General features: G+C 35.8%; 1 protein-coding gene across 6 annotated transcripts in view; it reads left to right on the top strand.

Annotated features, from left to right (window-relative positions):
* The window catches only part of POLA1 (DNA polymerase alpha 1, catalytic subunit), a 183,029-nt gene that overhangs the window by 80,409 nt on the left and 83,995 nt on the right, over positions 1-18,625 (top strand). For all 6 annotated transcript variants that reach the window (XM_085050135.1, XM_085050127.1, XM_085050113.1 and 3 more), the window contains exons 33-34: positions 2,560-2,741; positions 4,474-4,605. In XM_085050135.1, coding sequence (XP_084906261.1) covers positions 2,560-2,741; positions 4,474-4,605 — 314 coding nt within the window. The remainder of the gene's footprint in view (positions 1-2,559; positions 2,742-4,473; positions 4,606-18,625) is intronic.

The following is an 18,625-nucleotide window of genomic DNA, read 5'->3' as shown; positions in this document are numbered from 1 at the left end:
ATAGCCCTGAAGAATTTTTCCTTCAAAGTCAAAGTCCCTTTCATTTTTAATTTTTCTTGATGTCATGGCAGAGGAGGGAGGGGAAAAAAAAAAGCGTTCAAAGTTCACCAATTAGTCTCGTCCTGTTCATTTTAAAATTATCAAAACTAGATACTATTTTTTTCCACCACCCAGTCAGATAGCCCCTTTTTTGTGTACCAAGTAAAATAATGTGACTAGTGTGACCTGGTCTGAGAGGATACAAGTTAGTGTGCTGAAATGGATTAATTGAGCCAGCTAACTATTCCTGAAAGGAGATAATAGATAAAATAGGTCCCAATTCCACAAGATAATTAAGGTAGGCATGTTCTTTAAAAGCCTGATTTGTAGTCCCTTTTATTTGGTGTGCAAACAGCCACAGTGAAAAGTTAGATGTATGCTTGATTCAGCACAATATTTTTTCTGTTGTTTTTTCCAGCTAAAACAGCCAAGAAAGTTGAGAGATAGGTGCAATTTAAATTCTCACAATAAATTTCTTTTTCTGTTAAATTAATATTAAATAACCAATATTTACTGTCACTGTTTTTGACTCTATGTTGGAAAACTGCAGTTGTCTGAAGACCAGAATTTGTCTCCTTTTATATTTTAGTGAGCTACTTTGCTCCATATTTGCCTTTTGGGAAACAACCAAAGGTAAATTTCTAGCTGAACTGTAATGGTATCTTTATCAGGAAGTTGCAGTGATGTTTTCTCATTCCACTTCTGAACTCAGAGTAAACTGACGATTTTTGTTCATCTTCACCATTACTACCTTAGCTCCAACCTACTGCATACTTACTTGATTTTTTGCAAAATCTGAATACTGAACTCCAGTTCCCTTTCTAAACCTTTCATCTACTACCTGAGTGTTGCAGAAAATACTCTTTGTTTTCTAAAACAGCAACTACATTACCAACCCTTTTATTAAGGAATAAAAACCCAAAACACTGAAAAAAACCCCCACAGTCTGTTTTGGGGGATACCATATGTATTAAAGTGTAAAATATGCTATTAACAGTGTATTTTGCTTTGTATGTTCTTTCTTTTAATGAATAGTGGAGAACTGCATTTAAAGTTCAGGAACCTCCTAGGATGAATTCTTACCCTTATGCATTGACATTTTTCTCTTTTGACAAAATTGGGAAGATTCAATAAATTTTAGTGAAACCCATATTCTATCAAGAACCAAATAAACTTATTTGGCAATGGATTTTTTCCTTGTCCTTGAATTTGTTTTAAGACTGCAACATAAAAATTCAGAATAGTGGTATTAAAGTCAGACCTATCAAATCTTTTATGTAAAGACAATCTATGCTGTATAAAAACACTGTTTTATAAATGCAATAATATTTGTGTAGTTTGAATACTCCCAACCATTGTCTTTTAAGTGTCACAGTACAGTTATAATAAGGTGAAGCTTCACTTTCTATTTGTAAGCTTTGTTACATTTCTTATAGGAATTACTACATTTTTAAACGGAAATTCATACAGGATATGGATTAATATATGGTAATCTGTTACTTGGCTTACTATCTGTTAAAAATATTTTTAAAGTGCTTTCCTGATCTTTTTGTTTTAGTAATAAAGTGAACCATGGTTTTCTGCAGGTTTTCTCCTACGTGCTCATTTGATTAAGTTTTTTTCCCCAACATGTGCTTTTTCCTAAAGTTAACAAAAAACCCCGGTAAATGAGATGCATGGACTTTTAAAATGTTGCACTTTACAAAGGATGACAAAACTTGAGGATTTTTATTAAGTTTACTTTGGCAGTCTTATTCCTAGAACAGTGAACTTCGTGCTTGCTTGCTTATTTACTTATTTGTGGCTGAATCAGTATTTCTGGGATCTCTTTTGTGTATTTATTTGTTTAAAATCTGGAGTTCTGGCAATCAAAAATAAAGCACTTTGTCTCCAGCGCTGCGGTTTTAAATGCTGCTGCTGAATTTTAACCACTGCATTAGATTGAAACCTCCATGCTGTTAACCACTGAGCCAAAATGAAATCGACCACTGCATTGAAATCAGAGTTGGCAGTTGTGTACGGACTTGAAGGAGTTGGTAATAGCAGTGCACCCGCGTTTCTTTAATGGGGTTTTTATTCTCTGTTTTTGGTTTTAATGGTGCCATTTTGATTTAAAGACTGTTTCTTAATAACGATGCACATTTTTATTGAAATATTTTCAATGTAACTTGAGAAGAAAATAACAATAAAGCTATCCGTTAGGAGTGGTTTCCTCAGAAACAAAATGTTCTCTTGCATACTCCCATGATAATGCAGTGTGCTTGTTTTATTTATAAAGCAATCTTGCGTAAGACGATAAGTAAGAAGATTTCTTCATGTCTCGTGAACCTTTATTCATGGTTAAAAATTGTAGAATGTATTTATGTTTTATAGAGGAAGTTTTGCTAAGGAGAGATTTTCAGCTTCTGAATTTACATTTTGTAACTTTCTTTTGAATCTGCTTCACCAAGCATATGAAAAATAAGCCTGCTTGCATGGTTGACCTCTTAGTCTTTTGAAATTTTTGTTTCTTATTAATAGGACTGGATCCCTCCCAATTCAGAGTCCATCACCATTACCATAAAGATGAGGAGAATGATGCCTTGGTTGGTGGCCCAGCGCAGCTCACTGATGAGGAGAAATATAGGGATTGTGAAAGATTCAAGTTTTGCTGCCTCAAATGTGGAACAGAGAATATTTATGACAATGTCTTTGATGGTTCGGTTAGTTGGTTTTTTTTGTTTGTTTCATTTCTGTTCATTGGTGAGGGAGAAAAATGCTTGTAGGGAGAACAGCTTTTCAGATAGGATTCATATGATGTGGGAGAAGATACCATATTGTTTCAGTCCTGCTATTTATAGCTTTGGAGCAGATAATTGCTGATAGGATAGTGCTGAAATATTTTTTCCATTTTTGCATTTCAGCTGCATCGTCTCGCAGAACATGTGAGATTATCTGGCTTCATTAATCTGTTTGCCCACAGTCGTGAATGATTGTTGCTGTAACTTTTTTAAGGAATCCTTATCTTAACACCTTAGTAACTTTCAGTTCTCTATTTAATAAAAGTATCGTATAGCAATGGCAGTTTCTTATCCTAAATCATATTAATTGGAACAAAGTGTTCTTTAAACTTGTGTTTATCTTGCTACATCCCACCTCCCTTCTTGACAGTAAGGTTTTTCTATGTTATCTTTCTTTCTGTCTTTGTGAATTGAATAAAAAGTCATAGGGGTACATTCTTGTTGAGAAGTTCTGCCAAAAATGTATCTCTGACCTTGGATCATGCTTGAAATAGGGCCAAGTATTTAACTCTACAGCATGTTATGTATGTATTAGTCATCGGCAAATTAGCGAGCTTCAGAGTAGTGAAAACCTTGAAACTGAAAGCAAATAAATCTTTTATCTAAATTAAAAGTAATTATTTTAAGTTAATTTGGACAAACAGCAGATGTTTTGCATTTTTTGAGTCAAAATAAAGCGGTCTTTGGATGCAAGTAAGAGGAAAAGACACACAAATCGAGTGATACTTCGTGAATCCTTGACTTTTGTTCATTGCAGCTGTAAATAAGACAGTTAATTGCATGTAGACTTGACAAGTTGCAGATGGGCTAACTGGAGAGGAGTGGATGTCAAACTCCTTAAAAAAGAAAATATATCCCCACCACCAAACAACAGAAGAAATCCTGAAACCAAGCCCAAAATTGCCTGTATTTCACCTGGAATTAATTAGTGTTGTGAGTAGGGGTTTTGCCAAGATGGCTCACAGCAGCTAAGTCTTACCTTGAAAGAAGGTTTTCTGAAAGCTGTGTAACTATCCATCCTACCAGACTGCTGTGCATTAGTGAAAATTTCACAAACTTAATTTCAGCTGTCCATACAACACTTCCAGGTTCTGAAAAGTTAATGTCAGGCGTTCAGAAGGTTTTGAAAATAAGAGAATGAGATGGTGCAAAACTGTAATAGCTATTCTTTGAACTTGGAGAAAATAAAAGATGATCATGTGATTCTTTAATCAAGTTTGTCTCCACAGCCCTGTTGGTAATTTCATAATTAATATCTATAAGGTTGATTTCAAAGTTCTGCTCAGTGGACTGAGGCAGGATTTTGCCTCTGATAAAACCATAAACCTAGGGTTTTTGGGTAGAGATGGGGGAGCATGACTTGCCTACAGATCTTTTTTCTTTTTTTTTTTAAATTCAGCATCTCCTTTTGAATTATTAACTTTACGGTGTGTTCTCTAAAAGAGCTTTCCTTAAGAAGAGAATGAAGATATCTCTGACCTACAGTTTTCCATATGGGTGTGTCCAACCATGATGGAAAGAAAGAAGGCCCAGATATTATGGGCCCTTTAAGACTGTTATGTTTAAAAATATATGCATTATGTCTAAACTCCTGTGGTAACTTCTGCTACCATCATTTGTTGTAATGCTGCTGCTTTCACACTTGTGTTTTTAGGGGCGATTTATTGAGCCCAGCTTGCAAAGGTGCAGCAAGACAGACTGTGAAGAGCCTCCTTTCCACTATGTGGTTCAAATGAACAACAAGTTACTGCTGGATATTAGACGCTACCTCAGAAAATACTACAGTGTAAGTATGCGGAAAATACTCTGCCACGTGAAATGAGTTTTTGAAGTCGTGCTGTGTTTTTAGTGACTGTCATGTTACCTTTTTCTGTGTAGTGTGAGGTAGTATAGTGCAATGTCAAATCCCAACTTTATGAAAATAAAACAATCAATGAATTAAAACAGTAATTTAGAATGCTTGTTTTCTCAGTTCAGTTTCAAGTCAAGATAGTGAGATATATTTACTTTTTTTTAACTGTGTGTGTCAGCATTATTACAGATGCAGTAGCTCTCTGTTTTCCAGATTTTTAGCCAGAGTGCATTATCTCAATGCTTTTAGGAAAATCTGTGAAGCCTATTAAATATGTAGATATCAGTTTCCCATGTAATTGAAATATGATTCTCTTTCTTAAACTAAAATTGATGTATATTGTATTACATTGTGAAATGGTAACCCAGATGTAGCTCTGTAAAATTTCTTTGAAGGACAGTAGAAAGGGAAATAGTATGAGTCTTTCTTAACTATTGGGAAGGGAAAAAAGTGGAGAAGGGTGGGTAGTTGATTAATTTGATATAATTCTCTTTTTTTGAGGGGTATTGCAAGAAATCAGAAGTGACAGTGGTAGTGGTTGGCTTTGTATGGCATTGTAGGGAAAAAGAGTGTAGTATTTACAATTCCTGTCTTCTCAGTGCCCAGGGTTAAGACAAAACTCACCATGGTTTTTAACTTACATCTGTATGTTTTCCATTTCTAATATGCTAGTAGCATCGTATTTTGTGAATTGCTGCCTACCTATTTTGGTCAAATTTTCATAAAGCATCTCACTCTATTGCCTGCCTGCTTGTTTTGGTTGTCCAACATTGCCTGTTTACACAGCTGCAGGATGGACATAAATTTTGAAGGCATTCATAACCTTTGTGTGCTCATAACTTTTGATACACCCAAAAAAGTAAATTGTGTTTGAAAATTTGGCCTGTACGTGAATGATGTACATAATTTGTTGTGTGTTTTCCTAAGTATTACAGAATTCTTTTGCAAACAGCAACTACAATGCTAAGAATTATCGTTGTGGTTTAATACTAAGTGTACATTTTGTTACCTTTCTTCTGCATGTGTTGTCTTTCTTTTGTCTTAGTTCTTACTGCAGTTATCGGTGAGTGTTTTCTAAACTCTCTTCTGAAAACATAATAATTTCTGAAGGTATAAATACTTCTTTTGAATATCTTTGCATCAAAAAGAGCACAAAACTTTCTTACACTATTTAATTTGAAGCATTATTTCACAAGGTAGGGATAGATCATTCCTTTCCATTGAAGCTAAAGGTAGATACTTGGATGGGTGAGGTCACCAAAATGTGAGATCTTGTGTTACTTTATTGTAAAGTCCAACTGTCTGCAAAATTATAATTATATTAAAGTGTTATCAAATAATAGGTCTGGGTAATATGTTTGCACCAACTCTTTTTGCATGAAAATTGATTTTTAGATTTAATGTATGTACATTATGATAATAGTGCCACATGGTAAGTAATTTCAGGCATATAAAGTGTTAGAAAACACATGCATAAGATACGCAATAGTAAACTTGAATGAAGAAAGATGCATTTAAGAGCAGGAGAAATTCTTGTTGCTGATAATAACAGAAAGTGGTGTAATACTTTGCTCTGTTCTTTTTTTATTTTTGTTGTTTGTTTTGTCTTCTTTTAAGACCAAGCTGGGAACCAGACTGAAAGGTTTGAATAGTGAACATTATAATTTGCTTACATAAATCTATCAAATATCTTACTACATGGTATATTGGATAATTAAGATAATTAAAAAGAAAATTATTTGTCCTTGTAAGTAATAGCTTCAGTGGTATTTTTTAGTACTGAGATTTTACTTTGAACCTAGTTAGCTGTAATAAAGTTGAAAACTACTTTTTGACTGTGGAATACATTTAGACTCTGGAAATGTGAGATAAATTTCCAGATTGGACATTAATTTTCTTTTTATAAAAGGGCTTTTCATGGAGTTGGGCAAGTAAACTTTTTGTCCTGTTAGTTCCTAGAAAATCAGATGCTGAGAGTTTTAGTTTATTCCTTTCATCCAGTACTTGTAGTGACTGTATAACAGCTGGAGTTGAAATTCATCAAATGGGTGTTTGCACTAATATATATAATCCTATAAGCTATAAAGACGCACTCAGAAGTATTATGGCAAAGAACTGTCTGAACAAAACATTTAATGAAACTTTCAGGCTCTTATTAAACAATCTCCTATTGTAGTAATTGCATCTCAAAGGCACAGAAATACCAATTTGTAAGGGTCAAATACATTGTCACTCCATTTAAAATTTTTTTTAGATATTATTTTGTTGGTATATTCGTCAAATGGCACATAATACAAAAACATAAAATGCGAAAATGTAGTTTTTAACCTGTAAATAATGAGCTGCCTTTTATGAAGACAGCCCTATCAAGAGCCTTTCAGCCTGATCCACAGCTCAGAGATGAATAAGCGTACTTTTTTTCAGTGAGCTGTGAATCAGATTTTTTTTTAAGTGTTTAAGTGTTCAAGATGTTGCTTCTTGTTTCTTTTAGTCTTTTGAAATGCTTTTATATGTGGCTGTGTAAATTTAGGGGCAGGGGGGAGTGCCATAAAATCTAAAAGTAGAAAATCTACTTGCCCTTTTCGGCACATGAAACTGTTAAATAAATACAGTTGTGATATACTACATTCCTTTAAAAAGATGCAAATGTAAGTGCATAAATAAAATTTGTAAGCCTGCTACAATCCCATTGGTTTTGTAAATTACTCGCCTTTATATGAAAATATCTGCTTCTGCAATCATTTTTTGCCATTAAACATTGAAATGTTTTGTATTTGACTTCCAAAACATACCTACCATTTACAGATTTCTTAATGGTATTAACAATATAAATTTTGATAATCTTACGCTTAAATGTAAATATATTTTTAAATGACATGGAAAGATTTATTTCTTCTCAGAAATGCATTTATTCTATGAGAGATTGATCCTGTTGTGTGCTTTTTTTTTTTTTTTTTAATTCTGCTTCAGAAGAGCAAATAGATGAAAAGAGAGAGAAACGCTAGCTAATCTAAATTGGGAAATGAAGAGGGCTTTTTTAAGCATGAAAATTTCATCATCTTGTCAGCTGGCAGAATGCCTGCTGTGTGGATTCACAAAGGCTAAGAATTACACTTTCATGAAATTTTCCTCACTAACTGCCCTGGTTAATTTGAAAGATAACCCACTGTTCTAATTCATTCCTCAATTGGGCGGTGCAGGTTTTATCTTTGATCTGACAAAGCATTTGTGTTAATCGTTTTGGCCCTCTACTAGACACTCTTGGGATTGTGCTTTTACAATAAATGTGTCTGTGATAGCTCTTTAGTCTATTATACTTACAATAGATCCATAGAACTGGTAATTAATTCTGTACTGCTTTGGAAATGGGGAAGAATAGGTGTAGCTCTGTCAAGTGCTGCTGGGAAGTTTGTTTAGCTAGTTCATTTTTGAAGTGTTACCCTCAGCCATCAATGAAACATCCATGCTGGGGAATGGGTAAAAGCTGAAATATGCAAGCATAAATGGAAAAACTGACCAACTTTTGTGCTCAAGCAGGGTGTAATTTCATTTATAGTGAGTGGATCTAATTATTTTGTTGGAACCTGTTTTATGTTTCCCACTGGAATAGTCAAATGCTCGTTTTTGAGCACTTGGTAGACAAATACCAACTCTTAGATCCCCTTTTAAAATGCCCTGTAAAAGTCAGTATTCTTGACAATAAAATGAATCCCGTATCTTATCCAGCTGTTGAGGTGTTAGTTTTTGCCAGCTAAAAAGAACCAAATAAAAGCCCCCAAAATCTTGCATATGCGGTTTGAACAGTAGCAAAACTCTTACAGAACTGGTTGGACTGGGAAGCTGCAGGTTTTTAATCTTCTGTTTTTTATACACCCGTAGTATTGTCACTAGTATATTTATAGGCTAAAACCTGCTTTTATATAGATGCTCTTTCTATGGTGTCTGCTTAATAGTGTGCAGCGTCTGTAGAACTCTGTATGTTTTTCAAAACACATAAAATGATGTGAACTTTAAAAGGGTTTTTAAAAAATATTGAAAAATCTTGGCCCAGCCTGTACTGCAGTTTTTGATTCAGTCTTTTTCTACTGGACCACTGTAAGCTGTAGGCAGAAGTGAGTTTGAAGGCTATTGAACACTGCTAAATAACTTTATACTGTTCAGCTGTGAAAATTCAGTGTTCAATAGCCCTCAAAATTTCTCATTTCTTACCTGTGGTGGGGTGGACTACTGCTTGCACATCAGGTCGCAGTATAAAAGCATCTTCAAGATCTTTGAATTACTTTTTATATATATATATTGCTGTTCTGGCTCTTGTATATATGTTCAGGGGATTTGCATTAGTATTTTGCGCACTTAAAAAAGTAAAATATCTATAAATAAGATAACATTATAAGAGGCCATAGCATTCACACAGGTTTTGGGATAGCATAGCATATTTGCTTAAGAGAACAAAGATGACAGGGCTCGTTCTGAACCCGAAATTTCCCACACCTCAGTGAAGTGTATTGCCGAGAACACACAGGTGTACACCACATGAACAGGTGAAAGTGTAGATGCTGGTGATGACTTCTGTAATCATGTTCTCACAACAGTCATGCACTGAAAGTGTTCTTGCTGGTGGGTGGGTATGGGTAAGAAATTTCTTTGGCTTGAGGGAAAGGTGTCTGGTAGTGGTAATAGTACAATCTTTTATTTATTGCTGTGCTAATAGTACTAGAATTATATGGGCATGTGATGAAAGGTAGTTATGGCCAGAATTGTGACACCAGCTGATGTGGTAGGCAGAATCAAATAGCTAGACTCTGCCTTCAAATTAACTCCAAATTAACAGTGATTATTTTCAGTCCTTTCTGTATGTATGGAAATAGGTTTCTGAGGATTTTCCAAGTTTGAACTTGTATCACTGTCATTTTGGTTTGTACATACAGAAACAGAGATGTTTATTTTTAGTACTGAAAGCTTCCAAGGCAAAGCAGAATTGAGAGCAATTGGAATGAAAGATAAAATATTAATGTGATTCCATTCACAGTTTACTGGGAACCTGAGAGAGAGAAGGGAGGTTGCCACCAGATTATCAGGAGTTTCCTCCTCCCCTCCACAGTAGTATTTTGTGATTCTCCCCTTGACTGAGGTTGACAAATAAGTTGTGTTTGAACTCAAGTTTTGGTTAACCAGGAGGAAGTTAGAAATATCTTGATTATTGAAGAGGGCACTCAGTATTCCATCATATGAAGGTGTAATGTATCTCTCATAATTTATGTTTATTGAATAATAAAAGATAACCTTTTTGGTCACTGTGTGTAGTGCATTTTGGGGATGAGTAGGCAGTTATTTGTCAAAGCACTCATAGAGTCCATTAACTGGAATCGATTCGCTATTACTGCAACTTCTCCATGATCTGCCCTGTAAAGGAATTGTTTGGTTCAGACTCCAGCATCAATACGATTTTTAGTGAAGTGTTTCAAAGTAATGATCGATATGTCTTTACAAAGGGTTTAACTCTCCTCATTGGATTTTACCAGCCATGACGGACATGCATCCACCTCACTGGTGGTTGAGAGAGGCTGAGGATCACTCTGCACTCCAGATTTTAGCCACCGAGGATGAGTTAACATAAGCAAAAAAGCAGAATCTGTACTTAGTCCCCAAGCTGGTACCTTGCCAGAGAAGTCTCAGTGACACCAGATATCTCTGTCAGCTCTTCATAGAAAAGGCACCCCAGGCTGCCCGCCGCGTGGATCAGGTTCTAAGAAATGTGGATTGCTCCAACAGAGTAAAACTAACTTTGTAATTTCCTCTGTAGGTAGAATGCAGGAATGTAAGGACTTATTATCACAATAATTTCTCTGCTTAGGCTTATAAATGGCAGTGTTGTGAACACCATGTTACAGGAAGTGTGCCCAGAGGTAAATATGGCCGTGGTTATGATTGCCACCAAGTGTGTAATGTTTACCTAGGTGATTGAATCACTCATCTAATAACAAGATGTTGCTGTCTTCAGAGGATTACAGAAAGCACAGTCTTTGAAGGTACTCTGTTGGAACTGATCTGTTGCCCCGGTCAAAGCAATGATGAATTTCGACAACACTTGGAGAACAGGTTTGTGCTGCAGTAGAGAGATGCACTTGCAGCTCAGTGTATCTGATCTGGCTTTAAACTGACGGCAGAGTGTGTAGCTTTGGTGTACCAGTAGCAGCATTTGTTAGGAGATTCTGTAGCCAAGAATTTAATATCTTGGGCAAATCTGTGCATCCTGTGGGGAGATCTGCCACAATGGCATTACTGGTAGTGCTTGAGAGAGTGAGCAACTGTGTCCTCCTTTGGATACCATGGATTGACAGAAGTGCTGCAGATACTATATAGGTTTGGAGGATTTGCTGCTTTTGAGTCTATTTTAATAACAAATAATGAATCACAAGAGGCTTTTCAACAAATCACTGGTCTTTAAACGATCATTGTTAATCTTTCTTCTTTTTAGAGGAGTTTTGGAGAGAATTTTAAATTACTTTAGGTTTTTACATTCAATTTAAAGTTTGGTGGAAAATTATCCCACTAGTCTATAATTAGAGGCATTACAAGAAGGAAAAGTCCAGGTAATCTAAATAAGGAAAAAAGTAAGTCTTAAAACCACCAGTTCTCATAGAATTCTGATGTAGTTAATGCCTTTTACATAATAACTTGGACCAACCAATTACTGAAATACCAAACTAGGTTGAGTCTGGTTTAAGAAGTTTTAAAAGTCTACAGAACTTTTAATAGAGACAGCTTGCCAGGAGATTACCCAAGTAAACAAAAGCCGTTGGGCTTCAGTGCTTGATGCTGTTGATGTGTAACCAGGAATGCTAACAGTGCCCAAGCACCTTGCATCCACCAGGACAGCCAGGATTAAAATCTGAAGGCGAAGAGACCGTGTTGTCTCTGGGCATAGTTCCTTTCATAAGAAAAAGTTTGCTTGATGTTTATTACCTAAAAGTGATGTGCTTATCAGAAATGTTTTCATAGAAGTTACTATTAATACAGAAATCCATGGTCCAATGCTGATTTTAGAAAGTTAAAATTACTTGCTTTAAGCCCTTTTTTAAAAAACCCAAAACCTAAAGTGGCACTGACTGTGCTAATTCAGAATTGAATGGGCATATAAAAGGAAAAAATATGGATTGTTTTATAACTGCAGTAAATCTATGTTTCTTAGTCTTTATCATGACAAAATCCTAAAGTTTCTTAGTATTTTTCATGAATTTTTCCTTCAGCTTCAAAAGTAAGCTTAAAATAAATTTTACAGTATTTGGGAAACTAAAATGTTTTTTGTGCAGTTGCCATCTTTTGTAAACAGTTTTGTTTGATGCTGTCTTTCATAATCCTTGTTCCTACAGATAATTGAATAAGAAAATCATGGGGTTGGGAGGCAATGGAGGGCATACATGAAAAACTTCATCTGTGTTTGCCCTAGAATGCTTTTCCTTTTGGCATAGTGGGAATGGCTTTTGCAGGTGTGTATTTTTCCCCTACTCTTAGATGTTAAAAGAATTATTTTCATTTTTTCTGGTTTCAAGCAGTTACTGGTGCCAAAAATAATTCTAGCAATATTCAGTCACTCTATTTCTTGATAAAAGACTTAGAAAAATTAAGTAAGGTGTTCCTCAACAGAAGTTATTTTAGTATTCCAAATCTTGTCATAAGGAAGCCTTGTAGTTAGAAGATAATTTAAAAAACTTTTTTTTAACTTCATGTCAGCAGCTGTGTAGTTCTTGTGTATATTTAGTATTTGGTGCAGCCAGGGAAAAAGTGTGAGTGCATCAGCATTTGAGAATTGAACACATCAAGTGGGGAGTACTTCAGACCTTTCAGCTTGGTTCCTAGAATTAAGTTTATATATGTTAAAAAACCGCAGAGCAGTGAGTCTGGGCTGCACCATTTAGCTAAATTCTGCTGCCTTCATGTTCTCACTCATGTGCTGTGGGAGGAGGAAGGTAACCCTTGAGCTGGGTGAGACTGCTGGGGAATTACTAATTTTTCATTTATGGTGGCCAAGAGAAGCAGTACCAGCTATAATGCAACAAATTTTCTATAAGATGTCTTGTATCCTAGGAAACACCATGGTCCATTTTAGCAGCCTGTGCTATGTTAGAGTTGACATTTGTTCCTCTTCCTGACTCATGAAACCTGTAGTTCTACAGGTTTGTTTGAAAGGAATAGTTTTAACAGCCAGTGAAGTTTTGGGTCATCTGAGATTAAAAAGAGATGTTATCATTTCAATGGAGAATATTCCCATCTGCAGGAGAAATGGCAAATACTGTTAAATTAGACATGGCTTCATAAAAGGGTTTTGGATTTGCTTCAGTGCATTGTTCAGAAGTCAAGTCAAGCTGCACAGGGTCTGTATTCTGCAGAGTACCAGTGTTTCCTGCAGTAGATACCTACAAATGGATTATTTTTTTTAGTGGCCAGGCATTAAGTAAATAAATGTTTTGTATGCCAGCTTTGGGAGGTAGTGTGATTTGAGTGAAGAACCTTATTCCAGTATGTGTAGTCAGATAGTGAAACTGTGCTTCAAAACAGTGCTGGCCCATATATAGCATCTGTTGTGTTGGTCTCTGTGCAAAGAATCCTGAAAGCTCTTCAGTCAGGTTGGCTAGATTGAACTTCAGATTACATTTCATTATATGGCATCTATTGAAGGACTTCTGCATTTTACTGATCATTAGTTAATCTAATATTTCTATTCAATCAAACATGGGGTTTTTGCACTGTCTGTTTCTTTTGTAAATTGAGCCTGGTGAAGAGGCAGCTCTGCCTGTGCTTTAGTCCTGTGCATTCTGTGATGGCACACTGCTTAAAAGGCCTTTTTATTGCTAAAGATGAACCTCCCCAGTCTATTTCCATGCCATCCTTAAGATTATGGTGTCTTCAGTCTGCCTGCAGCTGCAGCGTTCTGTAACACGAAACCAAAAAAAAAAGCTCTGTAGCCCTGCTGAAACTGTTAGAGCAGCTTAGTGACGGTCTTGTTCACTTTCTTCTGTATGAAGGGTTTCAGCTATCCAGCTGTCTCAGTCTAGGAGAGTGTGTTGGGCTTTGAATCCATAAATGTATGAGAAAAACATCTCAGAAGTCTTCTAAAGGTGTGCCAGAATACTACATGAAAATTAAGGCTCTGCAGAATTTGACAAGTAGATGTTTTCCTTTTTTCCTGAACAAAGTCATTAGCTTTGTAAGTGACATCTGCAAGAGACATCAAAAATCCATGACTATCAGTAAAGATCTCCAGACAGGAATGTTTGTGCATTAACTGAACTAATTCCATCTAAAAATAAAATTCTCAGTTTCAAAACTGTAGCAGATACTCAGAATGCCTTGCCTCTGTACCTTCTACCTCCGATGGAACAGTGCAAACAAAATGTTGATGTTTGCAGATCGGTTTGTTTTTCATATTGGACCAGAAAACTTTTTTGTCTTGTCTTTTCCCTTTCTGTATTGGTGCCTACAGTTCAAATGTGAAAAGTACGAAAGTGTGAACCCCTAAATGGATTTATTTAATTAATGCATCCACTCTACGGCAATCTCATCCCAGACATTGATTTAGCTGGCATTTTTCTTGTATTCTTTTTTCATTTATCACTTATCACCACCTGTCTTAGAAGATTATATACATGCACATGTTGGAGAGCATTTTCCTAATATGCTGTCCTTTTCTAATGAAAATTTGGTCAGCCTAACAGTATTATTCCTTTTACCCTCATTTGATGGAAATTCCTCTATTAATACCTTCAGTTTGGATTATGTGTATTTATAATGTCTTTTTTAAGATGTTTGCATTAGCAACACTTAATTTCTGCACTCTGACATGAATGTGAAGTATTCAGCGTTGTGCATATTTTATAGTTGGTATGTCTTAATTGTTTGAATTTTTTAGAATTTACTGGATTTGGAAGAATTATCTGAAAGGACAAAACAGGAGGTGGAGTCAAGTGGAGGTGTATCCTCATCAACTCTGCAGTCAGCCCCCATTCCTTTGAGTGCAAGGCAACCCAGCTGTGAGGATTGCTGGCCACACTCTCTCTCTCATCAGAGAGAGAAGGAGGTGGGGGGTGGGGAGAGAGAGAGAAAATTAGCAAGACAAAATTCCTTTCTATCAATCCTGTCTTTACACAAATTCAGACTTCTGAGTTCCCATACGTGAGTGTGTAACTTAATTTCCAAATTACATGATGAAAGCACATCTGTCCCAAAATTAATACCTCTTGAGAATATCATAATTGTATATACTGAAAATAATTAGTATCTGTAATTTGCAAGTCATAAATGTCTAATTTTTAGCGAAGTTGTTTGTTTCCATTTAAGATAAATTCTCAATTTAATATCCAAAGCAACATTTGACTATACTACAGAGGGGCCAGAACTGTTTAAAAACAGAGAACCCCCTGGCCCCCCAAAATACAGAGACACAAAATGGCATCCACTGGGTTCTGTTGCAGAATAAAATGTTGGATTTCTGCAAGGAGTTTGTAATTGCTGTAATAATTTTTATTGGATAACATATTTTTTCTCTTACTGGGGCTGGATGATCTTGCAATACAGCTAGCAGATACCAAGTTATCCATTACTGACCATATGTCAAGAACAAATATTGAATGTAGAATTTGATTTTGGTAGAAATTCTCTTTATGTGTATCTGCCTGTGCATCCATCTACGTGACTATGAATAATGACATTAAGGTTAGTACAACTGTTTAGAAATATTAGATCGTATTCCAGTAGTTCATGCAGTGTTGATGGTGCTTTCTCACACCATTCTTTGGTATTTGCATGTGGTTTTTATGCTTTCTTGAAGGAAGCAATTAATCCAATTCCACCCCCCTCCTACTGCTTTTTGCATCTCTTTTTCTTTGTGATAAGAGATCACCATTTATACTAACTTGCCTTTAATGGGCCATCTTTTGGGGATCACCTCATTAGGATTTTGTAATTTTTTTTTTAACCCTATCAGTTAAGTAATTAATGGAGCAAAAGGAACTGTGATATGGTCCTGGAAAGAGTTTCATGTATGATTAAACATAAGGTGGTTTTAGGATTGAACACCTCTTTTCCTTCTCCAAACCCCCAAGTAAAAGTTACTGAAATACCTTTCATAATTTAAATTCTGTACATTCTGATTTGTCTTTGGAGGCTTCCCAACAAGAGTGAGTCAGACACACGAAGGACTTAGAGATTAAGGCTGTATTATCTGCCAAGAAATGGTCAGGGGTTACTCCAAAGTCTTATTTTCAACGTTTCTTCTGTGTCCATTTCTGGAGGGCTTCACGAGGCTTGTGGCAATGTGCCACCCAGTAATCAGGTGTCATTCAGAAAAAGGCTTGAGTAGCAAATACCTATTTGAGGAGCATCTAAAACTGTAGTGAAAATAAGGAAAATTATCTAGGGAGTGATTACAAGCTTTCGTAATGAAAAGTACATTTAGTTTCTATATAAATTAAACTGGTGTCTTTCCAGATGCAGATCTGTGCATGAGAAGCCAGTATCATAACCGAGGCTTAATCTCTCACATTGATGGAGTCAGTGTGATTACTGGACATTTTTGGTTTTTTAAAGACAAAAGGCATCTGTAGAGATCTCTTTCCTTCCCATTCTTTTCACCCTAGTTTTAATTGTAGGTAACTCTTTACCTACAAGAGTTTCCTGCTTTCTCTTTGTGGTGAGTCACTGAACTGTCTGGAACAGATCAAACGTGATACAGCACTAGGAGGCTGTTTAAAAACTGTGTTTTCATACGAAAGACCTTCAGAGGCAGCACAACATCCTTAAATAAGTTAGTGAAAGAGAATGCAGTCTAGTAGAATCATTGGAAGGCTTGGGTTGGAAGGGACCTTGAAGATCGTTTAGTTCCAGCCCCCCTGCCATGGCAGGGATGTCACCCACTAGACCAGGTTGCTCAGGGCCCCATCCAGCCTGGCCTTAAACACTGTCAGGGATGTGCCTCTCCCATTGTCTTTGATAGTTTCTTCAGATTAATTCTAGCAGATTTTATTACTTGTTTTTAGGACATTCCAACAATGCCTGAATAGTGATACTAACAAAGGAGTTTTTCCTTTTTATGTCTCTTAAGTGGTTTGAAACTCTTAGGAGAGGCTCCCTTTGAATTATAAAAGTTGTTTAAAAAAAATCTAAGTATTACACATTTAATGAGTACATCTATCTTGACTTTTTGGGCAAAAATCAGTTTATTCACTAGAAATCTGTAAAATGTCTTGTTGGCTAAGGTTGTCTGACCTTATGAGATACCAGCACACACACAGAGGTAAACAAATTCCTTCATTCTCCATTCTGTTCTGTATTGTTACATTCCATACTGACTACTCAGTTAAGATCTTCCATACCTTACTGTTACTCTCAAACTTTAAGCATATCTAGTAAGATTAATTCATTTTTGTCGTTAATGCTTTTAAAGAATCAATTTTAAGACTTTTTCTGGACAGGAGAGTAGTAAGATAATTCTTCCAACTGCTCAGAAAGGTACTGGAAAGTCATTAAATGCGAGAAAAATCTTCCTTTTTTTTCCAGAGTACAAGGTATTTACTTCAGTGGTGTTTGACATTAAGATGTTAACTTCTATAGAAGGTCTTTCTACTGAAGAATTCTTTGTTGCATTATCTAAAGGAAAATATGGGCATAATGTTGTTTCTTTTTAGTTCTTCTGTTTTTTAACCCAATATCCTTTTTTAGAGCAAAGCTGTATTAAAACTATCAGATTATGAAACTGCTAGTTCTTCAGAGAACCTTGAGGCCAGCCTCAAGGTATTTTATTGCTTTTACATCTTTCACAAAACAAAGACAAGAATATGCTTTCATTGAACTTAATATGTTGTTTGGCCAATTTTCTGTAATCCAGTAAATACAAATTGTACCCTGGTTATCCATCTATGTCTGTCAAGCAAATTTTAATGGATGAGTGAATGAGTCAAATTCCATGCATGGAAATATACAAATGTGCAAAATATGGGTCTAATTACAAGGCTGCTGAATTTACACAAGGTCAGGTAAACAAGGCACTCTGTAATGATTATTAATTGTTAATAATGCCTTTGGCAAAACACATTTCTGCTTTGAACACCTAACAGCTTTGCATTTTTAGTTATATGAAACAGCCAGATTGGTCAACTACTGGAAAAAATAAAAGACCTCACCTCTGTAATTGCTTATTAATTTTATCTGAGTAATGGGAAGGATACTGTTCTGAAAAGGTACATTCCACAGTTATGTGTGAAAGTTCCACAGGAAAAATCAAATAAATGCATTATCATTCATTCATTGAACAAATGAATAAATTAATTTGCAGATAACTTGTGCCCTCATGATGTAGTTCTAGAAGCTCTTTCTTTCTCAGCCTATGTGATGAAGAGCCGTTTTTTCTGAGTCATGGTTACCCTTTGAAACAGTTGGGGGTTTTTTTAAGGTGTTCAGTCTGTCCTACCCGAATCCTGCTGACATTTCCTTCTCCCTCATCCATGTACCTTTTAAACTTACCTCTCTTTTGGTCTATTGTAAATGTTTGTCATGTGGTTGTAAGATGGAGGAATTTGCCAGAAAGGAGAGAAAAAAGGCTGAAATGGGAAACATGAGGTTCCATTGTTAAATGAAATTAAACCATGCAAATAAAAATTCATTTTCTTTACTGTATCTATTATAACCCTGGATTGTAAGGTTGAATTTGCAGTTAATTTGGACAGGAATGGTGAGGGTGATTGCAGGTAGGAAAACATACCTATAACACATTTCATAGTTTTGCCTGGCATTTTTCCTTGGTGTTGCAAGTACAGTGCTCTCCTGTTGCAAGCTGTACAGCAGCCATAGCTTTCTTCCAGCAGTACTCCTTGCTTTCTAGAGCATTGCCACAATCCTAAACTAATGTATTTTGAAGATGAAACAAGTTGGAATATCATGAGAAACCAAGTATTCAAAT

The sequence above is a fragment of the Lichenostomus cassidix genome, chromosome 1, assembly GCF_008360975.1.
Source record: "Lichenostomus cassidix isolate B80296 chromosome 1, HeHo_3.0, whole genome shotgun sequence".
Lineage (NCBI taxonomy): Eukaryota > Metazoa > Chordata > Aves > Passeriformes > Meliphagidae > Lichenostomus > Lichenostomus cassidix.
Note: the sequence above shows the minus strand (reverse complement) of the source record. Positions and strands in the feature narration are given on the sequence as shown.